General features: G+C 38.1%; 1 protein-coding gene across 1 annotated transcript in view; it reads left to right on the top strand.

The window, feature by feature from the left end:
• The window catches only part of LOC144581313 (THO complex subunit 2-like), a 130,038-nt gene that overhangs the window by 93,608 nt on the left and 19,339 nt on the right, over window positions 1-17,091 (top strand). The window contains exons 13-21 of the mRNA XM_078364496.1: window positions 4,185-4,226; window positions 4,652-4,782; window positions 4,885-4,986; window positions 9,125-9,209; window positions 10,663-10,756; window positions 11,535-11,615; window positions 13,535-13,631; window positions 15,856-15,973; window positions 16,876-17,055. Of these exons, the coding sequence (XP_078220622.1) occupies window positions 4,185-4,226; window positions 4,652-4,782; window positions 4,885-4,986; window positions 9,125-9,209; window positions 10,663-10,756; window positions 11,535-11,615; window positions 13,535-13,631; window positions 15,856-15,973; window positions 16,876-17,055 (930 nt within the window). The remainder of the gene's footprint in view (window positions 1-4,184; window positions 4,227-4,651; window positions 4,783-4,884; window positions 4,987-9,124; window positions 9,210-10,662; window positions 10,757-11,534; window positions 11,616-13,534; window positions 13,632-15,855; window positions 15,974-16,875; window positions 17,056-17,091) is intronic.

Below are 17,091 nucleotides of genomic sequence, written 5' to 3'. Positions count from 1 at the left end.
TCAGCTCCATCAGGTCATTTATGTTCTTCTCTAAACTGATTGTTCTATTTAGCAATTTGTTTTACCTTTTTTCAAGGTTCTTTGCTTCCTTGGATTGGGTTAGAAAATGCTCCTTTAGCTTGGAGGAGTTTGTTATTACCCACCTTCTGAAGCCTACTTCTGTCAATTTGAGAAACTCATTCTCTGTGCAGTTTTGTTTTCTTGCTGGCATGGAGTTGTGATCCTTTGGAGGAGAAGAGGCATTCTGGTTTTTGGAATTTTCAGCCATTTTTGGACTGGTTTTTCCTATCTTCGTGGATTTATCTACCTTTGGTCTTTGATGTTGTTGGCCTTCAGATGGGGTTTTTGTGTGGACGTCTTTTTGTTGATGTTGATGCTATTCCTTTCCGTTCGTTAGTTTCCTTCTAACGGGCCCCTCTGCTGCAGGTCTGCAGGAGTTTCCTGGAGGTTCACTCCAGATGCTGTTAGGCTGGGTATCACCAGTGGAGGCGGCAGAGCAGCAAAGATTGCTGCCTGTTCCTTCTTCTGGAAGCTTTGTCCAGAAGGGCACCCGCCTGATGCCAACCAGCGCTCTCCTGTATGAGATGTCTGTCAACTCCTGCTGAGGAGTAAGTCTGTCCCTTACTTAGTAGAGCTCGAGTGCCATGCTGGGAGATGTGCTGCTCCCTTCAGAGCTGGCAGGCAGGAACGTTTAAGTCTGCTGAACCTGCCTCCACAGCCATCCCTTCCCTCAGGTTCTGTGTCCCGGCGAGAGGGGAGTTTTATCTATAAGCCCCTGACTGGGGCTGCTGCCTTTCTTTCAGAGATGCCCTACCTAGAGAGCAGGAATCTAGAGAGGCAATCTGGCTATGGAGGCTTTGAGGCACTGCAGTGGGCTCTGCCCACGTTGAACTTCCCAGCAGTTTTGTTCACGCTCTGAGGGGAAAACTGCCTCAGTAATGGGAGATGCTTGTCCTCCCACCAAGCTTGAGCATCCCAGGTTGACTTCAGACTGCTGTGCTGGCAACAAGAATTTCAAGCCAGTGGATTTTAGCTTGCTGGGCTCCATGGGGATGGGATCTGCTGAGCTAGCCCACTTGGCTCCCTGGCTTCAGCCCCTCTTCCAGGGGAGTGAATGGTTCTGTCTCGCTGGTGTTCCAGGCGCCACTGGGGTATGAAAAACTTTTGTGGCTTGCTCAGTGTCTGCCCAAATGCACCCAGTTTTATGCTTGAAACCCAGGGCCCTGGCACCCGAGGGAATCTCCTGGTCTGCGGGTTGCAAAGACTATGGGAAAAGCTTAGTAACTTGGCGGGAATGCACTCTTCCTTATGGCACAGTCCGTCATGGCTTCCCTTGGCTAGGGGAGGGAGTTCCCCCACTCCTTGTGCTTCGCAGGTGAGGCAACACCCCACCCTGCTTTGGCTCTCTGTGGGCTGCACCCACTGTGTAACCAGTCCCAATGAGATAAGCTCGGTTCCTGAGTTGGAAATGTAGAAATCACCCGCCTTCTGCATTGATCTCGCTGGCAGCTGCAGACCAGAGCTGTTCCTCTTTGGCCATTTTGCCAGCCACCCACCAAATCTATGATTTCTGAGAGTTCATAGAAGTGACGCTGATGAAATTTAAACATGTTGCCAGGTTTCGGCAATTCTTACAGCTTTTCTTAACTTCCCCTTGACCTTCATAGACTGCAGTTTTTATTTTCGGTTTTCAAAGTCTTTTTTTTATTTTTTTCCTTTTTTTGAGCCGGATTTTTGCTCTGTTGCCCAGGCTGTAGCGTAGTGGTGTAATCCTGGCTCACTGCAGCTTCTGCCTCCAGGGTTCAAGAATTTCTCCTGCCTCAGCCTCCCGGGTAGCTAGGACTACAGGTGTACGCCACCACAGCCAGCTGATTTTTGTATTTTCGGTAGAGACAGGGTTTCACCATGTTGGTAAGGCTGGTCGTGAACTCCTAATCTCGTGATCTGCCCACCTCGGCCTCCTGAAGTGCTGGGATTACGCCACCACGGCTGCCCCAAGTACAGTTTTTGACCTTCAAGAGGTGTCAGCTTCTCAATGATAGGAACTCTTTTCATATTTGAATTCTCAGTGCCTGGAATGTAGTCAGTGAATGAGTGAATGCATGAATGTCTCTTGTTGGACCCCACCCCCGACCCTGTTTCTGTTTCCTTCCCATTTCTAGGTGAGTTTCAGTAAAACCTGGAGTATTATGTGAAAGGGGAGTCTTACAGTTCCTTCGAATTAAAAAGCAAATTAAACCAAAAGCATCAAGGGAGTAGAATGTATTTATTTTCCTACCAAACAAAAGAAAATTGCTTTTATTTGCATTTACCTCTTGATTTAATTTTGTACATTCTTGCTATAAATAGACTTTGATAGGAAGGCCTTTTATTGTTCTTGTAGGTGGTTTTATTTTGCTTCCCATATTTCTTTCCCCTTTTCAAATTTTCTTGCTTATGAATTCTCGAGAATTGACACATAGATGCTTGAAACTCATGAGGTACCTAGAAAGGGAATTAAGACAGCTTAGTAACTAAGAGAATGTTTCATTTCTGTGGGAACAAACTGTGTTTTGCTTTATTAGGTTTGTTTAAATTACAGTATACCAGGTAAGGATGAGCTTAACTGTCTTTATCCCTGACATAATGTATAATAAACCTAGTTTTTCCAATTAGAGGATACCTGTATTTTTGCTTCCCAGTGTACACCCAGTGTGCCACCAGAATTATGTGTGTGCCACGTCACCACCCCCAAACCAAACCACACCAAACCATCTGGCTTTTTTTCTGCCAGGCCACTCCTCTATAACCCAGTTCCTTCTTTACTTACCAGTATATATGTTGACTTAATAAATTGCTTCTGTGAAAGGAGTGATACCTTTCTAATCTGCCAATTAAAAACAAATTTAGAATATGTAGTTTCCCATAAAGGTAACATGGCAGGGCCTCAATTAGCGTTATGTGAAAATGTAGCATAACAGTTAGACTTTTCCTATGGTAACATCTACATGTTACAGAAATGTGAAAACGTATGCATACACAAAACACCCTATCTACCAAGAAAATAAGAAGCTTGTTATCTGCATATTAACTTTTCCCCTTTCTCATCTGTTACTAAGCTAAATCCTTGCCAGAAATCTAGATTGTCAGTAGTTGTCAGTACTTCGGTTGTCGTTTTGGCCTCAGCAGACTCCACCAACGGTCTCTCTGCTTATATTCAACCAAGTGTCATTCACTGTTTTTATTTTGAATTAACAGTCATCTTTGTCAAACATCACCTGAGGGGCCCATCTACAAATCTGCAAATTGTTTATGTACTATGGACCCAGGATTTTTCATTTAGTCTGTACAATTTAGGCAATGGTTTTATCTTTGTTAGTAATGCTTTTCATATTTTCGGCTTATCTTTCAGTCAGGACTTTGGGAGTGGTGAATTAAGAGATAGATTTAAATTTCTTCATGTTTAATTTGGGCTTTGTTTTTGCATATTTTTTTGCTTTAATGTTTGATTATACTAATTCTGTAGAAGAAAAATAAAAATCTCTGGATGGAAAAATGCAAATGTGTTATAATGAGGTTATGGTGCTGGCCTCAGTTTTTTTTTTTTTTTTTTTTTTTTTTTGAGTGAGAGTTTTGCTCTTGTTGCCCAGGCGGGAGTGCAATGGCACGATCTTCGGCTAATTGCAACCTCCGTCTCCTGGGTTCCAGCAATTCTGCTGCCTCAGCCTCCCGAGTAGCTGGGACTACAGGTGCCCACCACCACACCGAGCTAACTCTTGTCGTTGGAGTAGAGATGGGGTTTCGCCACGTTGGCCAGCCTGGTCTTGAACTCCTGACCTCAGGTGATCTGCCCACCTTGGCCTCCCAAAGTACTGGAATTACAGGCCTGAGGCACCACACCCGGCCCTGGCTACAATTTTACAATACATACTTAGATCAATTTTAGGGGGCTTTGGTTTGATAGATTGAGAAAATAATTGGTCTATAAAAATTGACATTTAAAATTCATGGATGTTAATTATGATTTGGAGGTTAGAAACAAAAGTTAAAAGGTTAACAGGCTATATTTAAAATCTACATATTTCTAAAAATAAGAACAATTTACAACCATGTGCAAATTAAATTTTTTTCAAATTAGAAACTAAATTGTGACAGCGTAATGTTAACCTTTTTGCATTTTATTAATTTCTTTTTTTAAATTGTAGTTTCAGTCTGATGGAAGCAAACAAGAAGATAAAGAAAAAGCGGTAAGAGATTAGAAAAATCCAATAATGTGTCTAATGTTAGGCTTGGTACAGTATACTACAAGTTTTACTGTGAACAAGCTTTAATTATCTGAGTAATTGTTTTATACTGTAGATGCTGATTATAGCTTTTGGCAGCTTATGCAAAGTTATCTTTTAAGATTAACATTTCTTTCCCCTGAGGATCAGTATATTGAAAAAGGAAGAGAGATAAAAGTTCATCATTCCTTTGCTACCCCTTTCTTTATCCCATTGATGTCTTAGATGAAGAAACATAGATAAGCATTGTGAAAAGGTTGGGTGAGGAATGGGATATTGTGTGTTATGAGATTAAGAAATGGTAATTTTCCCAAGGCTGTCATAAATTTATTGTTGGATCCTATTAATATGGGCCTCTTACTGAAATAACTTTTCCTTTTTTCTTTTAGGAAGTTATCCTTAGCTGCTTGCTTAGCATTACTGACCAGGTACTACTTCCATCTCTTTCTCTGATGGACTGCAATGCCTGTATGTCTGAGGAACTATGGGGAATGTTTAAAACATTTCCATATCAGCATAGGTAAATACATATTATTTTCGTATTTTAAACTACTAGTAATTCTAGTATGCTAACCTCTAAGTGTTTAACTTTCCCTAATTCTTCATCTCATCATTTTTTAAGATACCGTCTGTATGGCCAGTGGAAGAATGAAACTTATAACAGCCACCCACTTTTAGTAAAAGTTAAGGCTCAAACAATAGACAGAGCCAAATATATCATGAAGTAAGTTTTTATTTATTTATTTCTTATATTAATCTAATTTATTTCTGGCTCTGATTTACTTTCTTTCCGCTAGCTCATCTGAGCCTCATTTTTGAGAAAGCCTATGTGTTGTGAGTGGTATAGCTGATTTATGTACTATAGACAGAATGACTATTAATTGTGGTTTTAGCTATATTTGACTACCAAGTTTTCATTGTTGTCATGTTTGCATATGGATAAAAATCTAATGAAAATCCCTTTTAATGCATGCATCATATTATAGGATGAGAGTTTTGTTTTGTTTTTTCCTAAGGACAGCCTGCTGTGGTCTTTGCTCAATACATTTAGTGATTTGTGCAAGATAGTCAAAGTTCTAGCAATTTCTTCTGCTGAAAGTTACCATAATATTTTTTAATCTGTTAGGAAGAACTAATGCAATTATGCAGAATTATTTCCATAGGGAGTCAACTTTTGAGAAATTAAAAATATATATATATTGTATGCTTTTATTTTCATATCATTAAAAATATGAGTGATGTTCTACTTCCCAGTAGATTATTTGAAGTTTAATTATGAAAATCATATACTTCAGATTAGTATCAGTTTAGATACTTAATTACACTGCTGTATTGAAAGTGTTTTCAACGAGGGTAATGTCAGTTGCCATTCCTTTTGTAAATTCATAGCAGTGGTATGGTTACTCTAATTAAAAGTAGTTCGATTTCTAGTTTATCTATATTTAACAGTGTGTAATGTCTGTTAAATGCTGTCCTTGCCCAGTGATAATGTTTCTGGTCACAGTCTACTGGGAAAACAGACATGTGCATAATTACAATCTAGTTTTTTTTTTTTTTTTCTGTGAGCGTATGGATTATATTGAAACAATCTAGTACAATAGGTGCTGTTACATAGGATGAATAAAGTGCTGTGGGAGGATAGATGAGAGTAAATGATTTTACTTGGGGGATTTTTGGCAGGAGACGATATTAGATATGAAAGAGTTTCTGGACTAAAGAGTTCTCCAGGTACAGTTTCTAGCTTAACCACAACAGCTAATATTTAGGGAGCTATTACTATACGTGCCCAGTATTAAGCTAAGTGCTCTACATGGATTGTTTGATAATAATATTTAAGCATTATTGAATCCCTTGAATCTGTCTCATCTACGATCCCTACCACCAGTACCTTAGTTCTTTTATCTGGTGCATTACAGTGATTTGTATATTCTCATACTAAAAATCATTTGGTGACTGACTTTACCTGAAGGTTTATGTTAAGCTTTATGACATAGTGGTTGTCCCTGATTTGTCTCTCCCTGCATCTAACCTCCTTTCCTGCCAATTCTACTTCCAGATGTACTGAGTCTACTTATGTTTCCCTGACTGTACCACTGTCTCCTTAGCTTTCTTCCCTTGTGTGTCCTTTTTGTTTCCTCTGTTTGTACAGGTCTTCCCTTCCCTTCCTTTCCCGCTTTCCCTCTGGTGACCTCATTCTTGGAGAGTGAGCTCCAGTGTTACTTCCAGTGAAGGCTCCCCTAGCATATACTGCCAAACACAATGGATCTTTATTTCCACCACTATTCTTTGTTCATATAGTGTTATCATACCTGTAGGTACATTGCTGCATTGCTATTATTATTTTTCTTTTTTAACTATCTAATATTTTGAAGAGTTTATATGATTACATGGTTTAAATTTCAGTAAATAAGGTATACAATACATACAGCAGAAAGTCTCACCCCATCCTACAGCTACTCAGTTCTTCCCCCCACCCCGTAAAAAGTAGCCATTATTTAGTCTGTTATATATCCTTCCAGATATTTTTATGTACATACATGCCAATACAAATATATTATCCCCCTCTTCTTCTTATTATTATCATTATGTTAATATTGTTTATTCCTTGTGAAGTTGGGACCTCACTCTGTTGCCCAGGCGGGTTTCAAACTCCTGGCCTCAAGTTATCCTTCCACCTTGATCTCCCAGTGTTTGGGTTACAGATAGGAGCCACTACATCCCAGCCACCTTTTATTTATTTATTTTTATTTGTTTGTTTGCTTATTTCTTTATTTTTGAGATGGAGTCATGCTTTGTCACCCAGGCTGGAGTGCAGTGGCACGATCTTGGCTCACTGCAAACTCCGCCTCCCGGATTCAAGCAGTTCTCTGCCTCAGCCTCCCAAGTAGCTGGGATTACAGGTGCCCGCTACCATGCCTGGGTAATTTTTGTATTTTTGGTAGAGATGGAGTTTCATCATCTTGGCCAGGCTTGTCTTGATCTCCTGACCTTGTGACCCACCCGCCTTGGCCTCCTAAAGTGCTGGGATTATAGGCGTGAGCCACTGCACCCAGCCTCATCCTTGTATTTCCATGCTTGACCTTAGCCAGAAGACTGATACACAGTCGTCCTTGTATTTCTAATGCTTAGTCCTTTGACTGTCATCGTAGGCATTAATATGAATGAATGAATGAATAAAATATAATTTACTATAGAATAATATGTGCAGAATTTTTAATATATTTGGATTTTTGTTATATTTGTAACTATTTTACCAGGCTTAAACAACACGATTTTGTTACTGTTCAGAGTTTTTAGATTGAGCATATAATGTATTAATTTATCACTTGAAGAATTTTGTGAGTTTTGAATACCATTTAAAACGAGCTTGCTATAGGGCATTTAATAATTCTCTCCTTGTTTTTTTGAGACCGAGTTTCACTCTTGTTACCCAGGCTGGAGTGCAATGGCGCGATCTCGGCTCACTGCAACCTCTGCCTCCTGGGTTCAGGCAATTCTTCTGCCTCCGCCTCCTTAGTAGCTGGGATTACAAGCATGGGCCACCATGCCCAGCTAATTTTTTTGTATTTTTAGTAGAGGCGGGGTTTCACCATGTGGACCAGGATGGTCTCGATCTCTTGACCTCGTGATCCACCCGCCTCGGCCCCCCAAAGTGTTGGGATTACAGGTGTGAGCTACTGCGCCTGGCCTTTTAATAATTCTTTCTACAAATATTTATGGTATTCCATATGGCAGACACTGGTAGCCTGAGGAGAAGGCAAAGACAAGAAAATATTTCTTTCTTTTTTTTTTTGTTTTGTTTTGTTTTGTTTGTCTCTCCAGGGGATGGAGGCAGAAGGGAATGGAATAAAAAACAGAGAGGAGGGGTTGGCCTTGGCAAGTAGAGGGTAGGGATCTGAAATACTGGGGTTAGAAATAGGGACAGGTAGTGATAAGTTGCAAGTTTGAACAAAATGCTGTATAGCTAACGTTTAGTGGTCTCTCTTTCTGTGAAACAGAAGAAACTGGGATATGGAGAGCTGGAAAGAGAAACAGTTGACGATGAAATAATTTTGATTGATGGGGCCAGTTTTGTCATAAGAAATTAATTATAGCAAGTTTGTGACTTGGAGAATGGTCACATTTCCTGAATTGTAAACTGAATTTATAATTTACTTCATTATATTTTCATCCTAGAAAGCTTCCTTACTGTCACTAGTAGCCATTTCAAGTCTCTACATTTATTATGTATTAATCTCATCACAGGCATTTAGGATTCGGTGTAATAATTGTTTTGAACTGTAATAATTCATAGATATAAATTTGAATAATGAGCAAAGGAAGAAATAAAAAGAAAGGAGTAGAATTTAGCTTCAAACTAATTGTTTTCCTTGACTATGAAAAGCAAATAACTTTACATATTGAGGAATGCAGCATGAGCTATTACTCTGTTCAAGTCACTGAGCCAGATGGCATGAGGCATTTCATTGCATGACACCAAATTTGATCTCTTAATCCCTAAACTGATAAATGAGTCCTCCTAAATCTGAAATAATTTTGATCGTTTGTAAGAGGAGTTATATGTACTTATAGAGTACATTAAGAGTTTTACTGATTATTAGACTATTACTATAAAGTTGAAATGTGTATTTTGTAAATGGTAAGCATTTAATATAAAGTCTCAATACTCTCGGGGAGAATCTCTAACCAAAATAGCCCAAACCCTGCCATAAAGGATATGATGAATGTGGTCATTTACATGAATCCATTTTGAATAGTTGGGGAATAATTGGTTTTTTCCTCCACTATGATGTAACACAGCCATCTGCATTACAAGGAATGTTACTTAAGATGATCCCTGCCACCTGTTTCTTCCTTTGTAGGCGCCTAACGAAGGAAAATGTGGAGGCTTCTGGAAGACAAATTGGGAAGCTGAGCCACAGCAATCCAGCTATTTTGTTTGATTATGTATGTTTTGAGGTTAATATTATTTTAAGGGATTTTTCTTTTTGTTGTCTTTAAATCAGCATGAGTGGAAGTTAGAAAATGTAGTATTGTAAGGTTATGCTAAAAAGAAAATTATTTAACACATGGTGTATTTAACACATTGATCTATATTTTCTATTAATAGTAGACAGTATAAGCTTATTTTGTACACCACATTGTGATTTCTAGAAGCCTTACTTGTTGAATTTAGTTTTTAGAAACATTCAAATAACATTTCATTGTGATTGATACATAATACTAGTACTTAAATATTTAGACATTTCTTTTTTTTTTTTTTTTTTTGAGATGAAATCTTGCTCTTGTCACCCAGGCTGGAGTGCAGCAGTGGCATGATTTCAGCTCACCACAACCTGCACCTCCTGGGTTCAAGCAATTCTCCCACCTCAGCCTCCTGAGTACTTGGGATTATAGGTGTGTGCCACTGCACACGGCTAATTTTTTTTTGTATTTTTCGTAGAGAAGGGGTTTCACCATGTTGGCCAGGCTGGTCTTGAACTCCTGACTTTGGGTATTCTGCCTGCTTTGGCCTTCTAAAGTGCTAGAATTAATAGGCATGAGCCACCACGCCTAGCCAATATTTAGAGATTTCTAAAACACATGAGAGAGACTATACTCTTTCATTCCAGAATTCAGTTTTGGACCAACTGGAATGATTTCCTTTTTTAACTTTTCCTTTAAGCTTCAGGGGGTACATGTGCAGGTTTATTACATGTATATATTGCATAATGCTGGGGTTGGGGCTTCTATTGAACCCTTCACCAAATAGTGAGCATAGTACCCAATAGGTAGTTTTCAAACCTTGCCCCACTGCCCCCCTTACTTTCAGAGTCCCCAGTGTCTTTCTGTCTTTATGTGCGTGCATACCCATAGTAAAGTTTCAGGATACAAAATTAACATACAAAAATCAGTAACATTCTACACACCAAATAATGTTCAAGTTGAAAACCAAATCAAGAGCACAACCTATTAACAGTAGCCACAAAAAAGGTACCAGGAGATACATCTAACCAAGAGGTGAAAGATTTCTACTAGAACTATAAATCACTGATGATAGAAATCATAGTAATACAAGCAAATGGAAAGACATTTCATGCTCTTGGATTGGAAGAATCAATATAGTTAAAATATTCCATGCTGCCCAAAAGAATCTGCAGATTCATTGCAATTCCAAATTACCACTGTCATTTTTTTCATAGAATTGGGATTTTTTTCCTAACTGAAAAATGTAGCCTAAGAAAATGTTCTCTAAGGCAATGACACAATAGTAATTTCTGTATAAATATGAAGTGATCGGAAACCACTTTAATTATAAACATTATTTCTTTTGAAAAATGAAGCGTAGCTGTTACTTAGTTGGTACAGTAGAAATCCTCTGATTAGTTAATGCCTTCTATTGTTTGTCGCCATTTTCCAGATCTTGTCGCAAATACAGAAGTATGATAACTTAGTAACACCTGTAGTAGTTTCATTGAAATACCTCACTTCATTGAATTATGATGTTTTGGCCTGTATCCTTTAAATTGAAGTAATATGTAGATTTCATATTTAATATATAGTGTGGTAAATGTTTTATTTTCATTCTGTTTTCCTTTAGTAACCATCTGAGGTTGATTCAGATGGCTGATCTGAAGTTTGATCAGTCTGTGTGTGTGTGTGTGTGTGTGTGTGTGTGTGTGTGTCTGTTTGTCTTTGTGTTGTATAAAGGGAGACATGTTAGGCTCACCAAGCATTGTTTTTTTTTTTTTTTTTGTGAGACAGAGTTTTGCTCTGTCACCCACACTGGAGTGCAGTGGCACGATCTCAGCTCACTGCAACCTCTCCTCCCGGGTTCAAGCAAGCCTCAGCTTCCCAAGTATCTGGGATTACAGGCGTGTGCCACCGCACTTGGCTAATTTTTGTGTTTTTAGTAGAGATGGGGTTTCGCCAGGTTGGCCAGTGTGATGTCGAACACCTGACCTCAAGTGATCCACCCACCTTGGTCTCCCAAAGTGCATGAGCCACTGTACCCAGGTGGCTTACCAGACATCTTGTTATTGATGGAATCTATCTTGATTGCTGAAAGATGGAAAGGAGGCTAAAGAAGAGATGTTGGTACTACAGTGAGTGTATTTTTCAGTAATTTGTTTTAGCAACATCCCTGGTCTTAAAAAAAAAAAAAAAAAAAAAAAAAAAAAAAGAACAGTAATTTGTAACGACCAACAGTTTTGCCCCTAAGATGTGGCATATTTGTTTTAAGGGTCTTTATTAGAGATGTAATGACTTAGTTTTTTTCTTAATATATGAAAGATTGTATCATTGAAGCTTTAGCTAATCCAGAAAAGGAAAGAATGAAACATGATGACACAACCATCTCAAGCTGGCTTCAGAGTAAGTATTTTTATTTTTTGAAAGATGAAATTATCATCTGTGGTAACTGCCATGTTATGTATTTTATTATCTATGCGTAGAGACTTTTATAAGCCTATTTGTCAAGAGTTGTTGAGAATATCCAGCTACTAAGCTCGTTCTTTAGAGCCCTCGGCTATGTAAGGAGGTTGATACAGTTCTTATTTATTTTCCTAACTTGATAGACCGTTATTGACTCTGCTATCAGAGTCAATTTGGATAAGCATTACTGGTGAGGTAAAATCTCCTTCATTTTATTTTATTTTAAATTTATTTTATTGTTTTGAGACGAGGTCTCACTCTGTGGTCCAGGCTAGAGTGCAGTGGTGCTATCTCAGCTCACTGCAGCCTCTGCTTCCCAGGTTCTAGTACCTCTCCTGCCTCGGCCTTCTGAGTAGCTGGGATTACAGGTATGTGTCACCACACCCAGCTAATTTTTGTATTGTCAGTTGAGATGGGGTTTCACTATGTTGGCCAGGCCAGTCTTGAACTCCTGACCTTAAGTGATCTGCCTACCTCGGCCTCCCAAAGTGCTGGGATAACAGGCGCGAGCCACTGCACCTAGCTGAAAATCTCCTTTCTAACTAACATTATTTTATAGAAGTTGATCTTACGGGAGTTAGTCTCATTTCTTCCCATTCCATCCTGAGGTTCCAGTCATCTTAAAAGAGCAAAAACTTGACTTAGTTTAACCAAAAAAACTAACCACATTTCTTTTAAATTGTTGTACCTTTGGTTTCTAGCAGCCAGTTCCCTTCCTTTCGACTTATTGTATCTGATAGTGGAGTCTTGCAGTGGCTCCCCATTGTCCTTTAAAGTCCGAAATGTTTAATAAGTCATACAAGTAAGTTCTTTTGAAGTCAGGTCCTTTTGCACTATTCTAGCCTCATCTTTTCCCTGCTTCCCGATATTCTGGATTTCATTAATGCTGAACTTCTTGTACTTTCCATGACCTTTTGCCCATTATTCACTTGACTTGGAATACCCTTCATGGCCCACTCCATGTTCTGTTTATTCTTTAGATTTCAGCTTTGAGGTCACTTCCTCTGGAAAGCTTTTTCTGTTAATGCTCCCACCCACCAGTCTGAATTAGGAGCTCCACTTTTGTATTCCCATGGAGCCTTTTGCTCATCATATCTATTTGTCTACTTTTTTGTATCTTCCTTTAGACTCAGCTCCTTGAGGGCAGGACTTGCGTTTTTGTCCAGGATCATTTAGGTGCTTAACAGATAGTTGTGGAATAGGCTGCGGAGTACTTGACTTTACTAGAATCTCCTGCTCTTGTATTGGCTGGGGTTCCCTCCCTATTCATACCTATGAACAAGTTACATGGTATGATAAGGACCGTTGGTTAAAATTGGTCTCTTGTCTGCTTCTAGGTCTGGTAATACTTTACTTATTTTCTTGCACCTCCACAACTAGTAGCATGTTCCTAGAAAAAAAAGAGATTTTTTTTTTTCTTGACTCACATTCAGGGGACTGGCGTTTTGTCATTTATTCAAGCTTACTGAGTGATCTGCAAGATTTTCTTATGTCTTAGTTTCACAAACTCTGGAATCAGGCTGTAAAGATTTGACTTACTGCTCTACTTCGTACTATGTGACTGTGAGCAAGCTACATGACATATCTGTTCTGAATTTGCCTCATCAATAGGTTATACCAACCTGAGATAATAGTTGCAAGGGTTAAATGAGATAACCATTATAAAGTGCTTGGTACAATGCTTGACATATATCTATGCTCAGTAAATACTGGTTATTGTTACTATTATGAAACTCCATTCAACAGCATCAGCAATACAATTATTCCTACCTCATTTTGTTTTAGAAGTTTAGTTGAAGAACTGATATTTGTGCATTTTGTTTTATGACTTGTTTGTACTCCTTTTTTATTTCATATAGGTCTGGCTAATTTCTGTGGTGCAGTTTTTCATAAATATCCAATTGATCTTGCCGGCCTTCTTCAGTATGTTGTCAATCAGCTAAAGGCGGGTAAAAGGTATTCATAGCAAATTATACTTACTAAAATTAAATAGAGTACTTTTATTGGTTTGGGAGTATTGAGACTCCTATTATCCTGAAAGACTTCCTACTTGTTGGTTGTAGGCTGAAGTAGAATAGTTGCTCACTTATTTACATGAAATTCTTTAGTTAAATGATAACTTAATACATAGACACCTTTTTTCATGAATAAATATAATATTTGGCTATATAAGTTAACGCACTAAAAGTATACTTTGATTTTTTTTTGACTGCCTATTAGGCTTTTGAGTAAATGGCTAATGTAATATATTGTGTGTCTTGTATGACAAAACATACTGCACGAGGTCTGTATGCAGTAATTGACCTGCATATCATGTTGAGCATCTAGTAGGAACATATTTATTTGAGGGTGTACATAATACTTTTAAAGCATAATTTTTGAATTTGGGTTTTAGAGATACATAAGACTTCCGTATCTTTTGGACGGTGTCTTCTTTTCTTTATAAATACTGAAGTTTATTTTATTTTAAGCCAATATCAGTGCTTAGAGTTTGAATTAGTATGTGTGTATGTTAAACCTCATGAGAAGTAGACTGACTTGAATCAAAGAACCTAAAATCGTTTTCAGAAAAATGAGAACACATGGACACAGAAAGGGGAGTACTAAACATTGGGGTCTATTGGGGGGAAAAGGGGAGGGCCAGTGGGAGGGGGAGGTGGGGAGGGATAGCCTGGGGAGAAATGCCAAATGTGGGTGAAGGGGAGAAGAAAAGCAAAGCACACTGCCATGTGTGTACCTAAGCAACTGTCTTGCATGCTCTGCTCATGTACCCCAAAACCTATAATCCAATAAAAAATTAAAAAAAAAAAAAAAGCTTTCTGGTAAAAAGCAAACAAAAAATTAAAAACTATTTATTGACAGACTCTTACTGTGGCATATGGAAAACTTAAAAAAACATTTAAACTTAAAATTGTATCGGCACATCCCTTATGCTCATCTCTCTGCCATTTCTATATATTTTTATTCTTCTTTGTCTTTAGGCCAGCAGAACATACATTATTTTTTAATCTATAACTCAGCTTTCTGTACTGTGAGTACAGTGTTTGTGGCCATCTAAGTGAAACACAGTTTAAGGGAAAAATAAACTTTCATTGGTACTTATATACTACTTTTCATCAGGGCTATCTTAAAAAAGAAAAACTAAGGAAAACAAGGGACAAGGCAAGTTGAGAGAACACTTAGGAATCTTAGAAAATGGTTCCTTCATCTGTTAGCTTGTGTGATGAGTATGTCTAACTTTACCTTTGGAAAAACATCTGTATTTTTTAGGAAAGAATGTTTTTACTTTGTTTAGATTAACTAAAGAAGATCTTAGAGGACATAAGGTATTGTTTCCCTTGGTAGTCCTAAACTTTGAAGATTAAAAAACATAACTGTTGGCATATTACTGAAAACTGTGCTTCAGACTGGCCACTAAATTGTCATCTTTGGCTCAGATACTACAACTTAGAACTTCTTTTTTTCCTTCCTTCCCTGCCTCTCTTCCAATGTATGTAGATGTATGTGGCCATGCTGCATCTTTGTCCCTTTTTAGTAAGCGGATTATTAAGAAATGGCTCTATGCCATCAAAAACACTTTGGCCCTCCTGTATTGGAGGAGAAAAACCATGCTATGAAGGACTTTATTGGGTCAACGAATAAAATGAAATATGAATGGTAGAGTAAAGTATTGTATCAGCGTTAGATTTATTAAAATCGATAACTTGTGGTTATGTAAGAGAATAGCTCTCTTAGGAAATGCAGTCTTAGAAATTTTAGGGGTGCAAGAGGCCATGATGTAAATAATTTTCCCTCAAATGATTAAAAAATTCAGTGTGTGACTATGTATGTAGAGAGGGGCTTCAGAGAGGGAGAGAAAATGCAAATGATAAAGCAAGCAGGATTAAAAATGTTACTAGGTGAAGTTGAGGTAAAGGATATATGGGTGAGCTTTATACTGTTTTTATTTTTCCATCCTATTAGTAAATTTGAAATTATCTCCAAGTAAAAGTTAAACATACACATCAAATATTTGAAAATATAGTTCTCGGAATGTGGTTCCTTAAAAACTGCTTCAGCCTCTTCCCCTATATTCGTATGCAAATAATTTAGGAATTCTCAGTATTTTAATTACAGTATATTATTTTTTATATTTGAAGTTCTAACTGTAGACTGTTTTTCTTTTTTTCTTTTTGAATAGTTTTGACCTGCTTATATTGAAAGAAGTCGTGCAAAAAATGGCAGGAATACAAATTACAGAGGAAATGACGGTGGAGCAACTAGAGGCCATGACTGGTGGAGAGCAGCTAAAAGCTGAGGTAAGAATTGCTATTTTTGTTCATCAGCTTTTAGAATTCATAATGTATGTGTGATCATAGTAAATAATCCAAACAATATGTAAGTTAATAAAACCAAATGTCAAAGCCATACATGCCTTCCTTTCACAACCACCCATACTCCGTTTTAGAAATTGAGATACAGTAGTTACTTTAACTTTTTTAAAAAGCTGAAACAAAATATAAAAGTAAGTAATGCATCTGTAAGGAAAGTAATTACCAACTAAGTCCAGGCACGGTGGGTCATGTCCTGTAATCCCGGCACTTTGGGAGGCCGAGGCTGGTGCATCACCTGAGGTCAGGAGTTAGAGACTAACTTGTCCAACATGGCGAAACCCTGTCCCTACTAAAAAATTGAAGAATTAGCTGGCTGTGGTGGCTGGCGCCTGTAATTCCAGCTACTTGGGAGGCTGAGTCAGGAGAATTGCTTGAACCCAGGAGGCGGAGGTTGCAATGAGCCAAGATTACGCCATTGCCTGGGCAATGAGAGCAAGACTCTGTTCCTCCCCCTGACAAAATAATAATAAATAAATAATTACCGAATAATTACTAAGTCTTCTGTGATTCTTGATATCCTCACTCCGTTAAATCTTAGTTGCTCTGTTGAATCTGTGCCACAATGAATAATTTAATAATCCTTTATGAGGGTGCAAGGTGGAAAATGGAAAATATGCAAGAATTTAACTTCAGCTGATGTTTGTCTTTAAGCCAGTGACCGTAGTCAGTAATAGCCACTAAAATAAATTTGTGTAAGGGAAGGAATGTGTAATGTAGGGGTTTTTTAGGTTAAGGATTTAAACTCAACTTTTTGCTATGTCTTTATCAAATTAGACAGCATGGGTTATATACTGTACATTAGTAAATTTGTGTCTTCTCTTGTGCAGGGTGGTTATTTTGGCCAGATCAGAAACACTAAAGAATCCTCTCAGAGATTAAAGGATGCTCTTTTGGACCATGATCTTGTCCTTCCTCTCTTTCTCCTTATGGCTCAGCAGAGGAATAGGATAATCTTTCAGGAAGGTGGAGAGAAACATTTGAAACTTGTGGGAAAGCTCTATGACCAGGCAAGTTAAAGAGGCTTTTATGTTTACATACATTTT

Source organism: Callithrix jacchus, chromosome Y (genome assembly GCF_049354715.1).
Source record: "Callithrix jacchus isolate 240 chromosome Y, calJac240_pri, whole genome shotgun sequence".
Lineage (NCBI taxonomy): Eukaryota > Metazoa > Chordata > Mammalia > Primates > Cebidae > Callithrix > Callithrix jacchus.
Note: the sequence above shows the minus strand (reverse complement) of the source record. Positions and strands in the feature narration are given on the sequence as shown.